General features: G+C 45.1%; 1 protein-coding gene across 2 annotated transcripts; it reads left to right on the forward strand.

Moving 5' to 3' along the window:
• The first annotated feature begins 5,166 nt into the window (after positions 1-5,166).
• LOC133456631 (zinc finger and BTB domain-containing protein 39) lies at positions 5,167-19,169 on the forward strand. 2 transcript variants are annotated; one of them, XM_061735143.1, is made up of 4 exons: positions 5,167-5,262; positions 6,684-8,004; positions 8,091-8,438; positions 18,026-19,169. In XM_061735143.1, the coding sequence occupies exons 2-4, from the start codon at positions 6,742-6,744 to the stop codon at positions 19,010-19,012; spliced, it is 2,598 nt and encodes an 865-aa protein (XP_061591127.1). In that variant the 5' UTR covers positions 5,167-5,262; positions 6,684-6,741; the 3' UTR covers positions 19,013-19,169. The 2 variants fall into 2 exon arrangements, with proteins under 2 accessions (XP_061591127.1, XP_061591128.1); XM_061735144.1 differs by lacking the exon at positions 5,167-5,262 and having other exon boundaries at positions 6,664-8,004.
• The last annotated feature ends 499 nt before the right edge of the window (positions 19,170-19,668 follow it).

The following is a 19,668-nucleotide window of genomic DNA, read 5'->3' on the forward strand; positions in this document are numbered from 1 at the left end:
CCTTGCGTGCCACATATCATTGATTATATGAAAGAGACCGGTGGAAATTTGAACACAGGCAGCATTTGGCCTGCTCTTACTTATACAAGAAGTCCACCATTTTGAATGGAATCTGCAATTTTTCCTGTATTTTGGTCATTTCTAGGCTTCCTTCTTTAACCAACTCCTTCTACAGATTTGATCAGATTGGTTAAAAAAAATATTGTACAATCTTAACACATGGTCGAGGCTACATTTTTCAATTTTTTTCAACATGACCGTGACCGTATTGATCCGGCTAAGTTTGAGCTAATTTCCAAGACTTGCCATGAAACACAAATTGGCTGTAAGTCAGCCATACATTGTTTGATCTTGTCCAAAATGAATGTGTATGATTGTTATCTGAGCCTGAACACACTTGCAGTGTAATATTCAGCAGTGGTTGTAGCACCACTTGCAGGCAACAGGAAATATCCTGTTTTCTATAATGCATCCCTGCTCCAAGTGGGATGAGCCAATACATCTCAAAGTAGTTAGTACGTTGAAGATAATTGACAGGGAAAACTGCCACTTTCTATTAGAGGGCATTGTCATGAGTGGGCTGCAAAGTTTGATGGATTGCTGTGAAAGAAAAGTTCTAACATACACGTCGCTTGTCCAATCTGAATAATGTGTGATGACATCTGCTCTGGACAAGTGGACGAATGAACTTTTGTTACTTTCTAGTAACATAAGATAATTCTGATGACATTATGTCCTTTTTTTACACCATGCTTCAACAGATCAGCCTGAGTTGTCACGCAACACATCAAATTTCGTGGATGAACGTCACACAGTGCCTGCGTCATTTGCCGTGAAACAGGAAGTGGATGGTTTTGCAACACACATATGAAGAAAATTCATTTAAGGAGGGGGTTTCAAGGATCAGATCCCTGCCACAATGCACTGCATACACTGCAACATATAGTCTACTAACATGATTTTTTTGAAACATGTCTTTATTAGATTTTCCACATAATACACAACTTTCCCCCTCCCCCTCTATCATCAAATTCAAAGGGCTTTTTCTTGACTCAGTAGGTGAGTTTTTCGTCTATTAACGTACTTCGTCTGATCAAATTCAAACTCACCATAAACACTGTCAACACTGAGCCCATTAAATACATTTTGGACACTAAACATATATTACATATTTTCAATGACTGTTTATGTTTTAGCACAAATTTTAGTATCATGAAACTCTTTAGCTATATGCTCATGTTTGATCATGCTCATAGCACCACCTTGTTGTGAAAAGAAGAATCTACCGTATAACATATCAAACATGTACAGCTCTTTGAGAAAATACTGAAAAAGTTGATGATGCCTCACAGAAATAATAGTGAGTGTAGGTTTAATGGGAAAGTAATAGTGGGAAGTATTTCAATCATGATGAAATTACCTGAAAATATTTGAAAATACCTTGGTTTAAAACCTGAGAGCAAATACATTCAGTCAAACTTCCAACCAAAACTATTTGGTCGTTATTTGTTTAAAAAAAAAAAAGATTTTCTAACTCATGACAATGATTTGATTTCATATATGTAGCAAACTGTTTAGTGTTGGCTCAAAAGGGGATTGTGTTATTGAAGGAGGGGGAGTATTTTATCCTGCCTGAGTTGCCGTACGGCTGTGACGTAGTTCATCCTGTTCCTGTTTTGAGTGTGGAGAAGGAAAATAAAGAAGCGGTGGCTACCGAATCCACTTTCTCGTCTCCTGTCCCGTTTATGGGTTTATTATTAACACCTATCGTACAGGCGAACCCAGTACGCTCGGCTACATATATATAATTATAATATTAATATTATATAATAATATTATTATACTTACTTACCGTAATATTATACTCATGACATACATATTTCGGCAGCACGGGGGCTTTGTATTTAGCACTGTTGCCTCACAGCAAGAAGGTCCCCGGTTCGACTCCCAGGCCCAGCAGGACCTTTCTGTGTGGAGTTTGCATGTTCTCCCCGTGCTTGCGTGGGTTTCCTCCGGGTACTCCGGTTTTCTCCCATAGTACAAAAACATGCATGCTAGGTTAATTGATCATTCTAAATTGCCTGTAGGTGTGAGTGTGAGTGTGTCTGGTTGTTTGTGGGGACTGCGGGTGGAAACTAGCAATTCTGCTAAAACCTGGTGTATTTACACTGCTTAATGTAGTGTTCATGAATATGCATTGTCCCGTCTAAATAAACTTTGAAACATTTGTGCAGCACTTAGCAACCAAACACCGCTGCAATGCATTGTGGGTTTGCATTGCAAGTTTCTGCTTAGCTAGTGTCCATCAATCCATACTAATACATTTTATCCGGAATGAGTATGGATAGCGCAAACTATTGTGTATGTACTGATGTTTCGCACTAAAAAATCTCACATTCTGTTTTTGTACTCATTAGGGTGGAAGTATGGAATTTCGGACGCAGCCTAAGTCTACTTGAATTATTTTGGAATACTTTGGCTTCAAAAGGAGCGCCACAATTACCTGTATTAAAAATAAGACTGAAGGTATAAAAAATTATATTACCTCAATAATGTACTTGGGAATGCTTTTAAACAAAACCATTTTTTTAATTTTACATCACCAAAGAGAGTGTAGTTGCTTGAGTATGGAGCTAGAACAGTCTCATAATTGACAAATGCACAGGACAAGTTTTACAAATGCACAGACCGATTTCCAAATACACACACCGTTTCACACGTGCACAGGACAAGTTTTACAAATACACAGACCGATTTGCAAATACACACACCGTTTCACAAATGCACAGGACAATTCACACGTGCGTAGGACAAGATATACAAATGTATTTTTGATGCACACACAAATATAACCTGATTTACAAACGTTTTTTTGTCTGTGAGCTGCGCTGGATTTGCGTGTGACTTTTGAGACTCCCCTGACGTTACTCGATCCACAAATACGTTTTTTTTAACACGGAAGGATCTGCAACCAATCAGATTAAAGGGACGGATACACCTGCTGTTTGAACTGCGTTAGCGCCGCTCGCTTAGAAAAGTGATTAATATTTCGAGTTGGTGGTAAAGATAAATAAACAGCAACAGGAGATAAAAGATAAATAAACAGGATGGAGAGGAGATCACTGTTCTGATTTTCTTGTGATCTAGTAAAGAAAACAGCGCGATCTGAGATGGTTTGTGGGGCCGTTCAACCAGAGCCGTCAGGAGACTGCAGAGCTCCAAGTCCTGCCGATGCAGCAACTGATGATGAGAAACAGCGGAGATATTTATGTATTTGCTCCGTTTGGTTTCACGACGTATTTGATGGGATTGTCCCGCAGATTCAGAACCAGACAGACAGCAGAGAGCTCCTGACGGGGACGAGCAGCAGCGGCCAGGTGGAGCAGCACGCGCGTGTCAGGAGATTAATTTACCGAAATATCTGGAGTAAAGTCGGTATCAGTCGACTGATAACCGAAGAACCTCTGTATCCAGCTCAGATGTTTGATGATCGGTGGACTAAACCCCGACCAGCATCATCACCGCTGCATCTTCCCATGCATGACTCTGCACCGGGAATGTGTTGATCTGCCACCGCTGTTTTGACACATGTTTGTCTCTGTGTGGTGACAATGTCACATCATAAATGTGAGGATAACAGCTGCTTGTTTCCGACCTCCACGTCTGGTCACTGTGGTCAGCTGGTGTCTGACCGGGACCAGCGCCGCTAGTGGCCAGAGCCAGAACGAGACCTGCAGCAATATTCACCCCCGTCAACAGGCTCGTTCTCCTGAAAGACACCTGTAGTTCAAATACAGAAATATCTCTGCTGTTTCTCATCATCAGTTGCTGCATCGGCAGGACTTGGAGTGCAGTCTCCTGACGGCTCTGGTTGAACGGCCCGACAAACCATCTCTGATCGCGCTGTTTTCTTCACCGAGATCACAAGAAAAGCAGAACAGTGATCTCCTCTCCATTCTGTTTATTTATCTTTTATCTCCTGTTGCTGTTTATTTATCTTTACTCCACCAACTCCAAATATTAATCACTTTTCTAAGCGAACTGCGCTAACGCAGTTCAAACAGCAGGTGTATCCGCCCCTTTAATCTGATTGGTTTAGAGTAAATCGTGTTTTATCCACTGCTCTGCGTCCCCCACGTGGGGTGCGCTCTTATGATTGGCTGGAACAAATGAAGACATCTGATTGGTTGCAGATCATTCCGTGTTAAAAAAAACCTATTTGTGGATCGAGTCACGTCAGAGGAGTCTCAAAAGTCACATGCAAATCCAGCGCAGCTCACAGACAAAAAAACGTTTGTAAATCAGGTTATATTTGTGTGTGCATCAAAAATACATTTGTATATCTTGTCCTACGCACGTGTGAATTGTCCTGTGCATTTGTGAAACGGTGTGTGTATTTGCAAATCGGTCTGTGCATTTGTAAAACTTGTCCTGTGCATTTGTCAATTATGAGACTGTTCTAGCTCCATACTTGAGTATGTGTTACCAAATACATTTTATAATGATCTAAAGTCACCTGTTTCACCAAAGGTGAAAGAAATCAACTTTAAAATCATACATGATTACTCATGCAAGATGACTCAGCAACTGAAACCTCACAAAAGAAATTTAAGATTGAGGTGTCTGTGTCTTTTGTTTGGAAATCCTTGATTTGAAGATTTTATTTCGAACATGCATGATAAAAAAAGCGTACAAAAAAGTGAAAAAACAGAATACAAATATATATATATATATATATATATATATATATATATATATATATATATATTAGCCCCGCCCCTTCTTCTGATTGGTCGATATTTGATAGTCCCTATTCTCTGCAACAATTTTTGAATGGTTTGACATAAAGAGTCATGGGTCATGGTGGTTTCATCGGACTCGGTTTTGAGTCCTTGACCTTTATAGGGGAGATTGCACGGGCGAGGGCCCGTTCATCGCTGCTTGCAGCTTTAATTCCCATTGCTCTTTTCTCATACTTAAACTGTATCAACTGTGATTTTAGATATTCATTCTGTTTTAAATAACAGTACAAGAGAAACCAGTACATGAGACATTGGACTAGTGGACTCCACATTAAAGAGAAGATTTTGCAGCTTTAGTTTTTTTTCTCTTTTGCATCGACGTCACTAAGGGGCGACGGTCTTGAGTGACGTCACCACAGTGCGACGGGGGTTTACTTGTAATTCAATGTTGACAAACAGCTGAGTTTGGAGTATTTGGGGGTAACAAAGGATTCCTGACAGCCGCGACTCATGGTGTTGAGTAAGTGATTGTCTTGATGGAAACGTAGAGTAACTGTTCAAACCTGTGTCATCATAGTGTGTTTGGAGTGAAAACAGCTACTCATGATGCACTGGAACCTCGTTAAACCCCGGAGTTAAGAATAAACTATTCATCTGTTAGTGGACTTCATCTGACTGGAGTTCACTTTAGATTCTGCTGAACATAACTTCGTTTTGTTCGCGTTTTAACTAATATGGGGCATCTTTTTCAAATGCGATTTTTTTTTTTTTTTTTTACTGTCGCCAGCATTTGAAGAGGATCACACATTTAATTTAATTAATTTAATTAAAGCAGTACTGGAGTTGAGGGGGATAAGGGGGGATGGCATCCCCCCCTGAAATAAAAACGGTCCAAATCATCCCCCTGTAAAACTGCCATCCTTCCTTTCCATCCCTTATGTCATTTCATCAATGAATGTGGTTTTACTGCTATTTCAACATTTAGAGTCATCACCAGAAAAATAACACCAGAAAAATAACTTATTTGACAATTTTCACCTGTATCAACTAAATTTTCACTTGAAATAAGTAGGAAAATGTGCCAGTGGGACAAGATTTATCTTCTCATTACAAGCAAAAAAATCTTGTTCTACTGGCAGATTTTTCTTCTTATTTCAAGTGAAAATCTACTTGAAACAGGTGAAAATTGTTGTTTTTCCAATGATAAGTCTTGATTTATAGTAATTTTTATGTATATAATTGGAGGTAAATATATGAACCAGTGTGTGTGTGTGTGTGTGTATGTATATATATATATATATATATATATATATATATATATATATATATATATATATATATATATATATAGCATATCTACTCTTATATAGTTAGTCAACTATATTGTTATACCATTGCTGTCTATTGTTCTCTATTATATTGTAGTATTATAGTAAAGTAATGATAATGTAATACCATACATTATGATTACTTCTATTAGTACATACATACATACATAGTAGCAACTAAATGCTGGGCGTTTGTTTTGTTTTGTTTTGTTTTGTTTGCTTTGGTTTGTTTTGATTTTGACTATATTTATATATACATATAATTGAGTATTACCGGTCTATCACTGTATAGAACAGTTATTAAAGTAGGTATGGGTGTTTTGTAAGTAAGCTTATTGAAACTCATGTTATATGTAAGAATGTATGTAAGATTCAGGGGTAGGACTCGCTAAGTGTTTACTTCAATCCTCCGTTTCGAGCATGTTGGTGGATCCGTAAACTATTATTATATGAAGGGCTGTAGACATATGTATGTATGTATGTATGTATGTATGTATGTATGTATGTATATATGTATATATGTATGTATGTTCGAAATAAAATCTTCAAATCAAATCAAAAATATTTACTTTTGTTTAGCACATTTCTCTTCTCTTGTGTTGCATGTTCCAAGGTGGGTTGTAGCCGGGCAGGAGTTCCAGGGATGAGGATCCAGCTGCAGGGTCCCAGCCATGAGGATCCAGCTGCAGGGTCCCAGCCACGCCGCCAGCCTGCTCGTCCAGCTCAACCGCTGCCGCCAGTCACACCACTACTGCGATGTGTTTCTACAAGTCGGCAACCGGACATTTGCAGCACACCGTGCAGTCTTGGCCTGTGCTGGCACATATTTCCATGATTTATTCACCCGGGTTCCAGCCACATCCTCTGCTGTCTTCCCGCTTGAACTGATCTCCCCGGCCAACTTTGAAAAGGTCCTGACCTTCGTCTACACGGGCGGTATCTTGATTGATCTTATAGATATGGGGGTGCTGTATGAACTGGCTGAGAGATTTGGCATTTGTGAACTGGTCCGGGCCTGTCATGCTACGTTCCCCGATCTGCAGGCGTCTGTGTCTGCTAAATGTAAAGTAAGCAGTGTAGAGGATCTCCCTCCGGACACCAGCACAGCTGCTGCTGCATCCGCCGTCATCACTGCAGCTTCTGTGTCTGTATCCTCTGTGTGTTCCTCCACGGCCTCTTGCTCCTCTCTGTCATCGGTGGCAGGTCCTGGTGCTGATGCTGCGCCTGCTGTTGCTCCCTCACCTCTCTCTCATAGCAGGACTGCTAGGCCAGAGCGTGGAGTTAACACATCTCTATCTATGGAGCTGAAGGAGGAAGACATCCAGTCCCAGATCGGCTATGGAAAGTTGGAAGAAAATCAAAAGCTACAAGGAGGCCATCTTCTAACCAGGAGTAACGTTTATAATGAGACTGAATGTGTGTCATCTTCAGTTGTTTTCGAGCTGAAGACTGAACAGGGACTGGAAATTAGAGAGGCAGAAGAAGGCTGTGGAGACGGTGACACACACGGCCAAATACTCTCTGAAAGTTGTACGAGTGGTTCTTTGCCACATGGCAGTGATCCTGCAACTTTGGACTCCTGCTCCCTCCCAGAGTCCTCGGCTCAGGCTGGAGCTGAGACTTCACCCTCAGGAGAGACGTTAGGCTGGCTGCAGGGGACACCAGGGGAGGGCAGCGGGACGGATGTGCAGAAGGACAGCAGGCTGGGGCTTGGTGAGACGAGGAAAGGTGGAACCGTACAGGAGAGGGATGCTCTGCAAGGTGATGAGACGATGGCGGGAACAGAGGAGGAGCAGCGGAGACAGCTGGCAGGGGAGATCATTGAGCTGAGTGATGATGAGAACTGCATGGCGGAGACGGAAGAGGACGATGAAGAAGAGCTTGTATGTGTGGAATATGGTGTTACAAGAGCAGAAGGGAACACAAGCAGCCAGGTAATTATGGTCTGTGTATTTGCAGTAAAATACTGCAGGTAATTGTTATCCGTTACTTTTAATAATAATCCTTTTTGCTCCTGCAGGGAACAGGAAACATGTTGTCATGTAAAGCCTGCTCAGCACTTGTTCCCGCAGACTCTGGTGCCGTCGTGAGACACGGTGAGACTCACCTGACAGAGCTCGGCCTCTGTGGAGTGTGTGGCACGTCGTTTCCAGACCACGCTGCCGCCGTCTCCCACGCCCTCCATCACGTGGGAGTGAAGCTCTTCAGCTGTGACATGTGCCACTTCCAGTTCCTCAGCCAGAACAAGCTGCTGCGTCACCAGCAGCAGGCGGCCGCCGGCTACAGCATCCCACAGGAAGTGCTGTCCTCCCTGGCCGGGGAGCTGAGCTGTGCAGCCTGCACCAAAACCCTCAGGAAAGACTTCCAGGTAGGTGCATGTTAACAAATGTTCATGTAAGTCAGATGCTGTAAAGGTTATACAGTGGGACAAAAAAGTATTTAGTCAGACACCAGTCGAGTAAGTTCTCCCACTTAAAAAGAGAGAGATATTCTTGTTTTCTTTTTGTCTGCATACATGTTAATGGTTAATACCAAGTTGGTAAAAACCTAAATCATATATATGTATATATATATATATATATATATATATATATATATATATATATATATATATATATATATATGTATGTGTGTGTGTATATATATATATATATATATATATATATATATATATATATATATATATATATATATATATATATACATACAGGACTGTCTCAGAAAATTAGAATATTGTGATTTTCTGTAATGCAATTACAAAAACTGTAAAAACAAATGTCATACATTCTGGATTCATTACAAATCAACTGAAATATTGCAAGCCTTTTATTATTTTAATATTGCTGATCATGGCTTACAGCTTAAGAAAACTCAAATATCCTATCTCAAAAAATTAGAATATTCTGGGAATCTTAATCTTAAACTGTAAACCATAATCAGCAATATTAAAATAATAAAAGGCTTTCAATATTTCAGTTGATTTGTAATGAATCCAGAATGTATGACATTTTTGTTTTTTTTACGGTAATTGCATTACAGAAAATAAAGAACTTTATCACAATTTTCTAATTTTCTGAGACAGTCCTGTATATTTTATTTTTTCTTCTTTATAATTAGTTTGTATATGTATAGTATATGTGAGGGGGGGTTAGGGATTCTAGTCTGAAATGAGAGAAACACAGGGAAACGCACAACGGGCACACAAGCCTTTGAAATCTGTAAGAGAAAAGACAAACAAACAGACACGAAACCAGGCAGAGACACAAACATCAACCAGTCCAGGTCCCTGGGACTGATCCAGACTAGAATACTGCCCTTATCTGTCCCTGGAACTGGGGGGTGAGTGAGCAGGTGAGTGAGCAGGTGAGTGAGCAGGTGAGTGTGTAGGTGAGTGTGTAAGTGAGTGAGCAGGTGAGTGTGTAAGTGAGTGAGCAGGTGAGTGAGCAGGTGAGTGAGCAGGTGAGTGAGCAGGTGAGTGAGCAGGTGAGTGAGCAGGTGAGTGAGCAGGGGAGTGTGTAAGTGAGTGAGCAGGTGAGTGTGTAAGTGAGTGAGCAGGTGAGTGAGCAGGTGAGTGAGCAGGTGAGTGAGCAGGTGAGTGAGCAGGTGAGTGAGCAGGTGAGTGAGCAGGTGAGTGAGCAGGTGAGTGTGTAAGTGAGTGAGCAGGTGAGTGTGTAAGTGAGTGAGCAGGTGAGTGAGCAGGTGAGTGAGCAGGTGAGTGTGTAAGTGAGTGAGCAGGTGAGTGAGCAGGTGAGTGAGCAGGTGAGTGAGCAGGTGAGTGTGTAAGTGAGTGAGCAGGTGAGTGTGTAGGTGAGTGAGCAGGTGAGTGAGCAGGTGAGTGAGCAGGTGAGTGTGTAGGTGAGTGTGTAAGTGAGTGAGCAGGTGAGTGTGTAGGTGAGTGAGCAGGTGAGTGAGCAGGTGAGTGAGCAGGTGAGTGAGCAGGTGAGTGAGCAGGTGAGTGTGTAAGTGAGTGAGCAGGTGAGTGAGCAGGTGAGTGTGTAAGTGAGTGAGCAGGTGAGTGAGCAGGTGAGTGAGCAGGTGAGTGAGCAGGTGAGTGTGTAAGTGAGTGAGCAGGTGAGTGTGTAGGTGAGTGAGCAGGTGAGTGAGCAGGTGAGTGTGTAGGTGAGTGTGTAAGTGAGTGAGCAGGTGAGTGTGTAAGTGAGTGAGCAGGTGAGTGAGCAGGTGAGTGAGCAGGTGAGTGTGTAGGTGAGTGAGCAGGTGAGTGAGCAGGTGAGTGAGCAGGTGAGTGTGTAGGTGAGTGAGCAGGTGAGTGAGCAGGTGAGTGAGCAGGTGAGTGTGTAAGTGAGTGAGCAGGTGAGTGAGCAGGTGAGTGTGTAGGTGAGTGAGCAGGTGAGTGAGCAGGTGAGTGAGCAGGTGAGTGTGTAAGTGAGTGAGCAGGTGAGTGAGCAGGTGAGTGAGCAGGTGAGTGAGCAGGTGAGTGTGTAAGTGAGTGAGCAGGTGAGTGTGTAGGTGAGTGAGCAGGTGAGTGAGCAGGTGAGTGAGCAGGTGAGTGTGTAGGTGAGTGTGTAAGTAAGTGAGCAGGTGAGTGTGTAGGTGAGTGAGCAGGTGAGTGAGCAGGTGAGTGAGCAGGTGAGTGAGCAGGTGAGTGAGCAGGTGAGTGAGCAGGTGAGTGTGTAAGTGAGTGAGCAGGTGAGTGTGTAAGTGAGTGAGCAGGTGAGTGAGCAGGTGAGTGTGTAAGTGAGTGAGCAGGTGAGTGAGCAGGTCAGTGAGCAGGTGAGTGTGTAAGTGAGTGAGCAGGTGAGTGTGTAGGTGAGTGAGCAGGTGAGTGAGCAGGTGAGTGAGCAGGTGAGTGAGCAGGGGAGTGTGTAAGTGAGTGAGCAGGTGAGTGTGTAAGTGAGTGAGCAGGTGAGTGAGCAGGTGAGTGAGCAGGTGAGTGAGCAGGTGAGTGAGCAGGTGAGTGAGCAGGTGAGTGAGCAGGTGAGTGAGCAGGTGAGTGAGCAGGTGAGTGTGTAAGTGAGTGAGCAGGTGAGTGTGTAAGTGAGTGAGCAGGTGAGTGAGCAGGTGAGTGAGCAGGTGAGTGTGTAAGTGAGTGAGCAGGTGAGTGAGCAGGTGAGTGAGCAGGTGAGTGTGTAAGTGAGTGAGCAGGTGAGTGTGTAGGTGAGTGAGCAGGTGAGTGAGCAGGTGAGTGAGCAGGTGAGTGTGTAGGTGAGTGTGTAAGTGAGTGAGCAGGTGAGTGTGTAGGTGAGTGAGCAGGTGAGTGAGCAGGTGAGTGTGTAAGTGAGTGAGCAGGTGAGTGAGCAGGTGAGTGTGTAAGTGAGTGAGCAGGTGAGTGAGCAGGTGAGTGAGCAGGTGAGTGAGCAGGTGAGTGTGTAAGTGAGTGAGCAGGTGAGTGTGTAGGTGAGTGAGCAGGTGAGTGAGCAGGTGAGTGTGTAGGTGAGTGTGTAAGTGAGTGAGCAGGTGAGTGTGTAAGTGAGTGAGCAGGTGAGTGAGCAGGTGAGTGAGCAGGTGAGTGTGTAGGTGAGTGAGCAGGTGAGTGAGCAGGTGAGTGAGCAGGTGAGTGTGTAGGTGAGTGAGCAGGTGAGTGAGCAGGTGAGTGAGCAGGTGAGTGTGTAAGTGAGTGAGCAGGTGAGTGAGCAGGTGAGTGTGTAGGTGAGTGAGCAGGTGAGTGAGCAGGTGAGTGAGCAGGTGAGTGTGTAAGTGAGTGAGCAGGTGAGTGAGCAGGTGAGTGAGCAGGTGAGTGAGCAGGTGAGTGTGTAAGTGAGTGAGCAGGTGAGTGTGTAGGTGAGTGAGCAGGTGAGTGAGCAGGTGAGTGAGCAGGTGAGTGTGTAGGTGAGTGTGTAAGTGAGTGAGCAGGTGAGTGTGTAGGTGAGTGAGCAGGTGAGTGAGCAGGTGAGTGAGCAGGTGAGTGAGCAGGTGAGTGAGCAGGTGAGTGTGTAAGTGAGTGAGCAGGTGAGTGTGTAAGTGAGTGAGCAGGTGAGTGAGCAGGTGAGTGAGCAGGTGAGTGTGTAAGTGAGTGAGCAGGTGAGTGAGCAGGTGAGTGAGCAGGTGAGTGTGTAAGTGAGTGAGCAGGTGAGTGTGTAGGTGAGTGAGCAGGTGAGTGAGCAGGTGAGTGTGTAGGTGAGTGTGTAAGTGAGTGAGCAGGTGAGTGTGTAAGTGAGTGAGCAGGTGAGTGAGCAGGTGAGTGTGTAGGTGAGTGAGCAGGTGAGTGAGCAGGTGAGTGAGCAGGTGAGTGTGTAGGTGAGTGAGCAGGTGAGTGAGCAGGTGAGTGTGTAAGTGAGTGAGCAGGTGAGTGAGCAGGTGAGTGAGCAGGTGAGTGAGCAGGTGAGTGAGCAGGTGAGTGAGCAGGTGAGTGAGCAGGTGAGTGTGTAGGTGAGTGAGCAGGTGAGTGAGCAGGTGAGTGAGCAGGTGAGTGTGTAAGTGAGTGAGCAGGTGAGTGTGTAGGTGAGTGAGCAGGTGAGTGAGCAGGTGAGTGTGTAAGTGAGTGAGCAGGTGAGTGTGTAGGTGAGTGAGCAGGTGAGTGTGTAGGTGAGTGTGTAAGTGAGTGAGCAGGTGAGTGTGTAAGTGAGTGAGCAGGTGAGTGAGCAGGTGAGTGAGCAGGTGAGTGAGCAGGTGAGTGAGCAGGTGAGTGAGCAGGTGAGTGTGTAAGTGAGTGAGCAGGTGAGTGTGTAAGTGAGTGAGCAGGTGAGTGAGCAGGTGAGTGAGCAGGTGAGTGAGCAGGTGAGTGAGCAGGTGAGTGTGTAAGTGAGTGAGCAGGTGAGTGTAAGTGAGTGAGCAGGTGAGTGAGCAGGTGAGTGAGCAGGTGAGTGTGTAAGTGAGTGAGCAGGTGAGTGAGCAGGTGAGTGAGCAGGTGAGTGAGCAGGTGAGTGTGTAAGTGAGTGAGCAGGTGAGTGTGTAGGTGAGTGAGCAGGTGAGTGAGCAGGTGAGTGAGCAGGTGAGTGTGTAGGTGAGTGTGTAAGTGAGTGAGCAGGTGAGTGTGTAGGTGAGTGAGCAGGTGAGTGAGCAGGTGAGTGAGCAGGTGAGTGAGCAGGTGAGTGAGCAGGTGAGTGAGCAGGTGAGTGTGTAAGTGAGTGAGCAGGTGAGTGTGTAAGTGAGTGAGCAGGTGAGTGAGCAGGTGAGTGAGCAGGTGAGTGTGTAAGTGAGTGAGCAGGTGAGTGAGCAGGTGAGTGAGCAGGTGAGTGTGTAGGTGAGTGAGCAGGTGAGTGTGTAAGTGAGTGAGCAGGTGAGTGAGCAGGTGAGTGAGCAGGTGAGTGTGTAGGTGAGTGAGCAGGTGAGTGAGCAGGTGAGTGTGTAGGTGAGTGTGTAGGTGAGTGAGCAGGTGAGTGTGTAAGTGAGTGAGCAGGTGAGTGAGCAGGTGAGTGAGCAGGTGAGTGTGTAGGTGAGTGAGCAGGTGAGTGAGCAGGTGAGTGAGCAGGTGAGTGTGTAAGTGAGTGAGCAGGTGAGTGAGCAGGTGAGTGAGCAGGTGAGTGAGCAGGTGAGTGAGCAGGTGAGTGAGCAGGTGAGTGAGCAGGTGAGTGTGTAGGTGAGTGAGCAGGTGAGTGAGCAGGTGAGTGAGCAGGTGAGTGAGCAGGTGAGTGTGTAAGTGAGTGAGCAGGTGAGTGTGTAGGTGAGTGAGCAGGTGAGTGTGTAAGTGAGTGAGCAGGTGAGTGTGTAGGTGAGTGAGCAGGTGAGTGTGTAAGTGAGTGAGCAGGTGAGTGAGCAGGTGAGTGAGCAGGTGAGTGTGTAAGTGAGTGAGCAGGTGAGTGAGCAGGTGAGTGAGCAGGTGAGTGAGCAGGTGAGTGAGCAGGTGAGTGAGCAGGTGAGTGAGCAGGTGAGTGTGTAGGTGAGTGAGCAGGTGAGTGAGCAGGTGAGTGAGCAGGTGAGTGAGCAGGTGAGTGAGCAGTTGAGTGTGTAAGTGAGTGAGCAGGTGAGTGAGCAGGTGAGTGAGCAGGTGAGTGAGCAGGTGAGTGAGCAGGTGAGTGAGCAGGTGAGTGTGTAGGTGAGTGAGCAGGTGAGTGAGCAGGTGAGTGAGCAGGTGAGTGAGCAGGTGAGTGTGTAGGTGAGTGAGCAGGTGAGTGAGCAGGTGAGTGAGCAGGTGAGTGAGCAGGTGAGTTAGCAGGTGAGTGTGTAGGTGAGTGAGCAGGTGAGTGTGTAAGTGAGTGAGCAGGTGAGTGTGTAAGTGAGTGAGCAGGTGAGTGAGCAGGTGAGTGAGCAGGTGAGTGTGTAGGTGAGTGTGTAAGTGAGTGAGCAGGTGAGTGAGCAGGTGAGTGAGCAGGTGAGTGTGTAGGTGAGTGAGCAGGTGAGTGAGCAGGTGTGTACGTCTGTGTAACTGTGTGTGTAAAGTCAAAACGATGCTCCATCTGAACTCTCTCGTCTCTGTGGGAGAACTTGCACAATTGGTGGCTGACTAAGTACTTTGTATATGTGTGATGTATATGGAATGCCAAACAGATAGCATGCTTTTTTAAGTTTGTTATGTTCAATCCTTTGGCTTAAATTGTCTTTACAATCCTTCAATTATTTTGAATTTTCAAATCAATTCATGCTGAACCAGCATTTAAATATCACCATCGAGAGGAAACCCTTCATGTTGATGGTCATTTAATCAAAGCAAAAGCATCTGATTAATGTTAAATATATGTCAGATTGAGGAATGATTAAAAGAATCAGTTGATGCATTTGATTTGATTTGATTTGACAAATTAAACGATTAGAGTGCATTCTTCAGTCACGCTTTTCAGCACTGAGTATTTGAACCCGAACCAAAAATAAAGCTGTTTGACCAGAAATCGTTATTAAATTAACAATTTTTGGATGGAATTTCTCTAAGGCAAACATCTAAACCCGCTGAACTGAATAATAAACCTCCAAAGAAACAGCATGGCCATCAACACGCGAGACTGTAGACAAGTCCAGAAACTGTTCATGTTCAGAATGTTAGTCATTTATGCAGTTTATTAGTCCACTCTTGTTTTTCACTCATCCCTCCAGCAGGCAGAGAGCTGATTTGTGCTATCACTCTCTCCGTTACAGCTGCCAGTAGACTTTATTGAGAGGGTTTAGTAGTATTTAGTCAATGTCTTGTCTTTGCCAACTATAGAGACTGAAGTTGATGATGCGTCATATTTAGTTTTTGGCGACGCTGTTTTATTTACAACCCATTTTTGAAGATTTCTCTTGCACTGTAAACGTTTTTTGTATGTAGAAACCCCTGCTATTAATTTTAATAACCCTAATAATATAAACTTTGCACAAAAAGTAGGCCAAGCCTCCAAAATAATTTTTTTTCAGTCCCATATCCATTTTTATACACACTTTCCCATTTGTGTGTTTGTGTTTGTAAAATATAGCTTTCTAGTTCCAAAATGCAACACAGCATGGCTTCTTTTCATTTGCTATGAGGAGATATTGCCCACTTTTACAGTGTAGTACGCTTTGACCTGGAGTTCATTCAGGAATGTTTTCCTAACATGACGACGGCAATTTGAAAACCACATATCGGGTATTGAAACAGGAAACACTGACTGACCATTTATTTGTTTTGACTAAAGAAAACTAAAAGCATAAAGGTATTAGACAGTGACAACGTTTCCATGCATCAATAACCCTTTTCTAACCGGAATATTAGCAATAACCCGGTTTTGCACGGCCATGTAAACACCAATAACCCCTTTTGAATAACTGGAATTTGCTCATATTCTGGTTTTTAAAAACTCCAATATGAGCCCTGGGTTTCTCCTTTTAAAACCTGAATATTGGGTCATGTAAACGCCAAACGGAATATCCCCATCAAACGGAACAGGAATTTGTTTTCTGCACATGCTCTGTTCACAAGGAATCCTGGTCTTTTGAGTCCAGGAAGTTCTTCTAAACACGGAGAAACACAAGACCAGGAGGAGACTAATCACTTCATAAATGTAATGAAGGATATGAACATTTCTGCATTTGTAGACCGTAGAAAGTACCGGGATAGAAGATTTAAAGGAGACCTATTATGGCATTTAATGTATATTTTAAACAGGCCTTGAATGTCTTAAAAACAATCTAAAGCTTGTTTTTTCTACATAAATCAGAAATCCAGCCTGTGGGCCATGTCACTAGTTTTACCGCTTCTAACCCCTTTTTCTGCGCCTCATTCTAAGGGAAGGGGGGGGTATGATAATGAGGCTCTGTGCTGATTGGCTCCCTGAATGACGTGTAGCAGGGGAGGAGAATAAAACTCGCTCCACCAGAGCAGCCCAAGCCTGTAAATAAATACAACACTGAATTTTCACAAATGGCAACTTTATTGTTAAAAAAATAAAATATGAGTTGTATATAAATAACATTTATGCACTATTTCAGCCGGATCTGCCCGGCGGATGCTGAACGCTGCCCCGGAGCCACGCCGGGCGCCCAGCATGGCTCCGGGGCGCATCGCCCGTTACCGGGGATCAAACCGACAGATTTGGCTGAAAATCTCGGAGGGTGAAGCTGGTCCAGCCTGGGACGTACCCCAGAAATCCCTGCTCCCAAAGCGGCTGGGAACCTGGACAATTTAGTCGGAAACCCCGCTTTGGAAACCAGGAAGTAGGCTGGAGCAGCGCGCATAATAATAATAATAATGACTTGGATTTATATAGCGCCCTTCTAGGCACCCAGAGCGCTTTACAGAAATCATTATTCATTCATACACATTCTCTCCGGTGGTGGTAGCTACATTGTAGCCACAGCTGCCCTGGGGCAGACTGACGGAAGCGTGGCTGCCATATCGCGCCTAACGGCCCCTCCGACCACCACCAACATTCATACACATTCACACACATTCACACGGGGCAAGGTGGGTAAGGTGTCTTGCCCAAGGACACTACGACAGCAAACTGGGACAGAGCGGGATTCGAACCGCCGACCTTCCGATCATTGGACGACCCGCTCTACCACCTGAGCTACTGCCGCCCCGCATCACCGCGGCTTTAACCGGGGAATCTGACCGGTTCCGACCGGCCGGGACCGCAGGAACCGGCCTGGACTGATAGCAGGGACTCCCGGGGACCGACCAGCGGAATTTCAGCTGGATCTGCCCGGCGGATGCTGCGCCACGGGCGCTGCAACCCCACGGCGGGAGCACAGATCGGCTCCGGGGCGCATCCTGTGCGCATCGCCCGTTACCGGTGATCAAACGGACACATTTGGCTGAAAATCTCGGAGGGTGAAGCTGGTCCGACCTGGCTGAAGGAAGGACCGCTCCAGCCGGCGGAGAGAGCTGGTTGTGGGCGAGGTTTCAGCAGCGGAGGCTGAACCTATGGAAATGAGCGCCTATGGTGACGTCACCATAGGCGCAGATTCAGAATGGCTCAAAAAAAGGTCACGTGACACTGGGGGACTCTGTAAGGCGGGGGTCACAGACCTTGCAGAATTCCATGGTATTTTGTCTCCCCTGTGCTGGCAGGGTGAGGGGAGACCACTTTATATATGTTAAAACAAGAAAAAATGTGTTTTTCATAATAGGTCCCCTTTAAAAGAAGGTGAGAGAAAAGTTGCATGAAGCAGGATTTGTAGGAACACCAGACCAGATCAAGCTCCGCTGGAAGACGCTGGAAAAGGAGAACTACAGGGCCGAGAAACAAAACCACTTCTACTGGGCTGTTGATTATCCACCGTGCTGCTGTTATTGTTGTTGTTTTGGATTTGGATACAGGAAGAAGAAGCAGAAATGAGGGGAATTGCGTCATGATGTTCTCTGTGCGTCGCTGGTTTGATCCAGATATCCCAAATGATTAATTACCATGTAAACTCTCGCATGGAAACAGATTATTCCGAATGTTTCAGTAACCGGAATATTGACCTTAACCCGGATTTTGACTGCATGTAAACGTAGTCAATACCTTAAGCATTTTGGGGATACTCTACAATGGAAAGAATATAAAGAGGAGAAACTGAGAGGAACTTGAAAAACTGAGATTTTTTTTTTTCTAATTATTGTTTTTAAAAGTGATTTAAAAGCTGAGCTGATGTTTGTGTGGTGTCTCTCTCCTACTCCAGACTCTCAGAGAGCACCTCCTGACTCACGTCTCCCCTCAGACCCTGACCTGTGGGGTGTGTCTGGTCCCCCAGCCGTCCCTGTGCTCCCTGCTGTGGCACGCCCTCCCCCACCTCTCCCTGCCCGTCTACCCCTGCCCTCACTGTGCCCGCTGCTTCGTACAGCGCCCCGCTCTCCACCAGCACATGATCGCCCACGCCCAGGAGGCGGCAATCACAGAAAGGGAGTACTTTGCGCTGAAGGCTCACAGAATCAAGTTGCACACCGTCGGGGAAGGAGAAATGGAAGGAGTGGAGGCGATACATTGCTTCCTCTGTCCAGAGACATTCTGTTCCTCCTCTGCCTTCCAGGACCACCTCACGTTACACACCACCGAGTCCATGGAGACAAGGGGAGGCACCGGGGGCCAGGGCTGGTTAGGCAAACGTAAAGCTGACCACTCTGTGGAGTGGCCGGCTTCTTCCAGCTCCTCCTCCTGTTCTCCACTAGATTCTGCTGGCCTTGTTAAGACGGGCAGCCTGAGCGTGGGAGGAGGAATGGGCCGTAGCGTAAGAGAAACGTTCATTCAGCGGCCGACACACCACTCATTCCCCGGGGTCCTGCCTAACGGGCTCTGCAGCCAGGAGGACGGAGCTGCGGCAGCAGGGGCGCGGGGAAAGTGGTATCGATGTCGCTTCTGCGGCAAATGTTTCGCCCACTCCGGGGAGTTCACCTACCACCTCCGTATCCACACCGGGGAGAAACCGTACCAGTGCAAAGTGTGTCTGCGTTTCTTCAGAGGTCGCTCCACTATGATCTGTCACCTGAAGACGCACGCCGGCGCGCTCATGTACCGCTGCACGGTGTGCGGCCTCTACTTCTCCACGCTGAAACTGGTGTCGTCGCACATGGAGCTGCACCAGGACCAGCTCCCGCCAGACTTCAGCATCGAGCAGACCTTTATGTACAGTGATCACTCCAAAGACCCGCTGCTCACCCTGGACACATGAGGGACCTCATTCCTACACACCCTTCTGCTTTTGTTCTGGGAAAATTACTACTTAAAATGAACCTGGGCACCAACTAAGGGTTCTTTTTAATATTTTTTTATTTTTTTATTGTACTCCTAAAATCTTCAGTTGTCCAAAAATAAAAATACAGAAGTCATTCCAAAACTCAAAATCTTTAATTTACAAAACAAATCACAAGTTATCAGCAGACAATTAACTTGATCACACATATTCTGAAAAAAACACTTAATTTACATTTCTGACTAATATGTAAAATGTGTGTATATTTACATCAGAAGTAACTGTTATTTGGATTGTTTTGTTTTGTCAGTTTTGTTTTTACAGCAAAATACTTCATTGTTTGAGGGGGTATATTATACTGTTTTGGGGTTGTAGTATGTCTAAAATCTGTTTGTGTTATTTGTCATTTTGTTCTAATAAATTGCACATTTTAAAACTGGACAAGAATAACTTTGGAAAGAATTACAGAATAACTGGCTCATTTCCAGTTCTGTATTATATTGATCAGTGATGAATAATCACTGTTCCTGTCATAGAAGTTGTGATTTTTCTGCCAAGTATTGCTTAATTTAATCTATTAATATTTTTTTTATTTATTAAAATGTATATATATTAGAATGAAGTGAGTTGCTGCT

This window comes from Cololabis saira, chromosome 12, assembly GCF_033807715.1.
Source record: "Cololabis saira isolate AMF1-May2022 chromosome 12, fColSai1.1, whole genome shotgun sequence".
Classification (NCBI taxonomy): domain Eukaryota; kingdom Metazoa; phylum Chordata; class Actinopteri; order Beloniformes; family Belonidae; genus Cololabis; species Cololabis saira.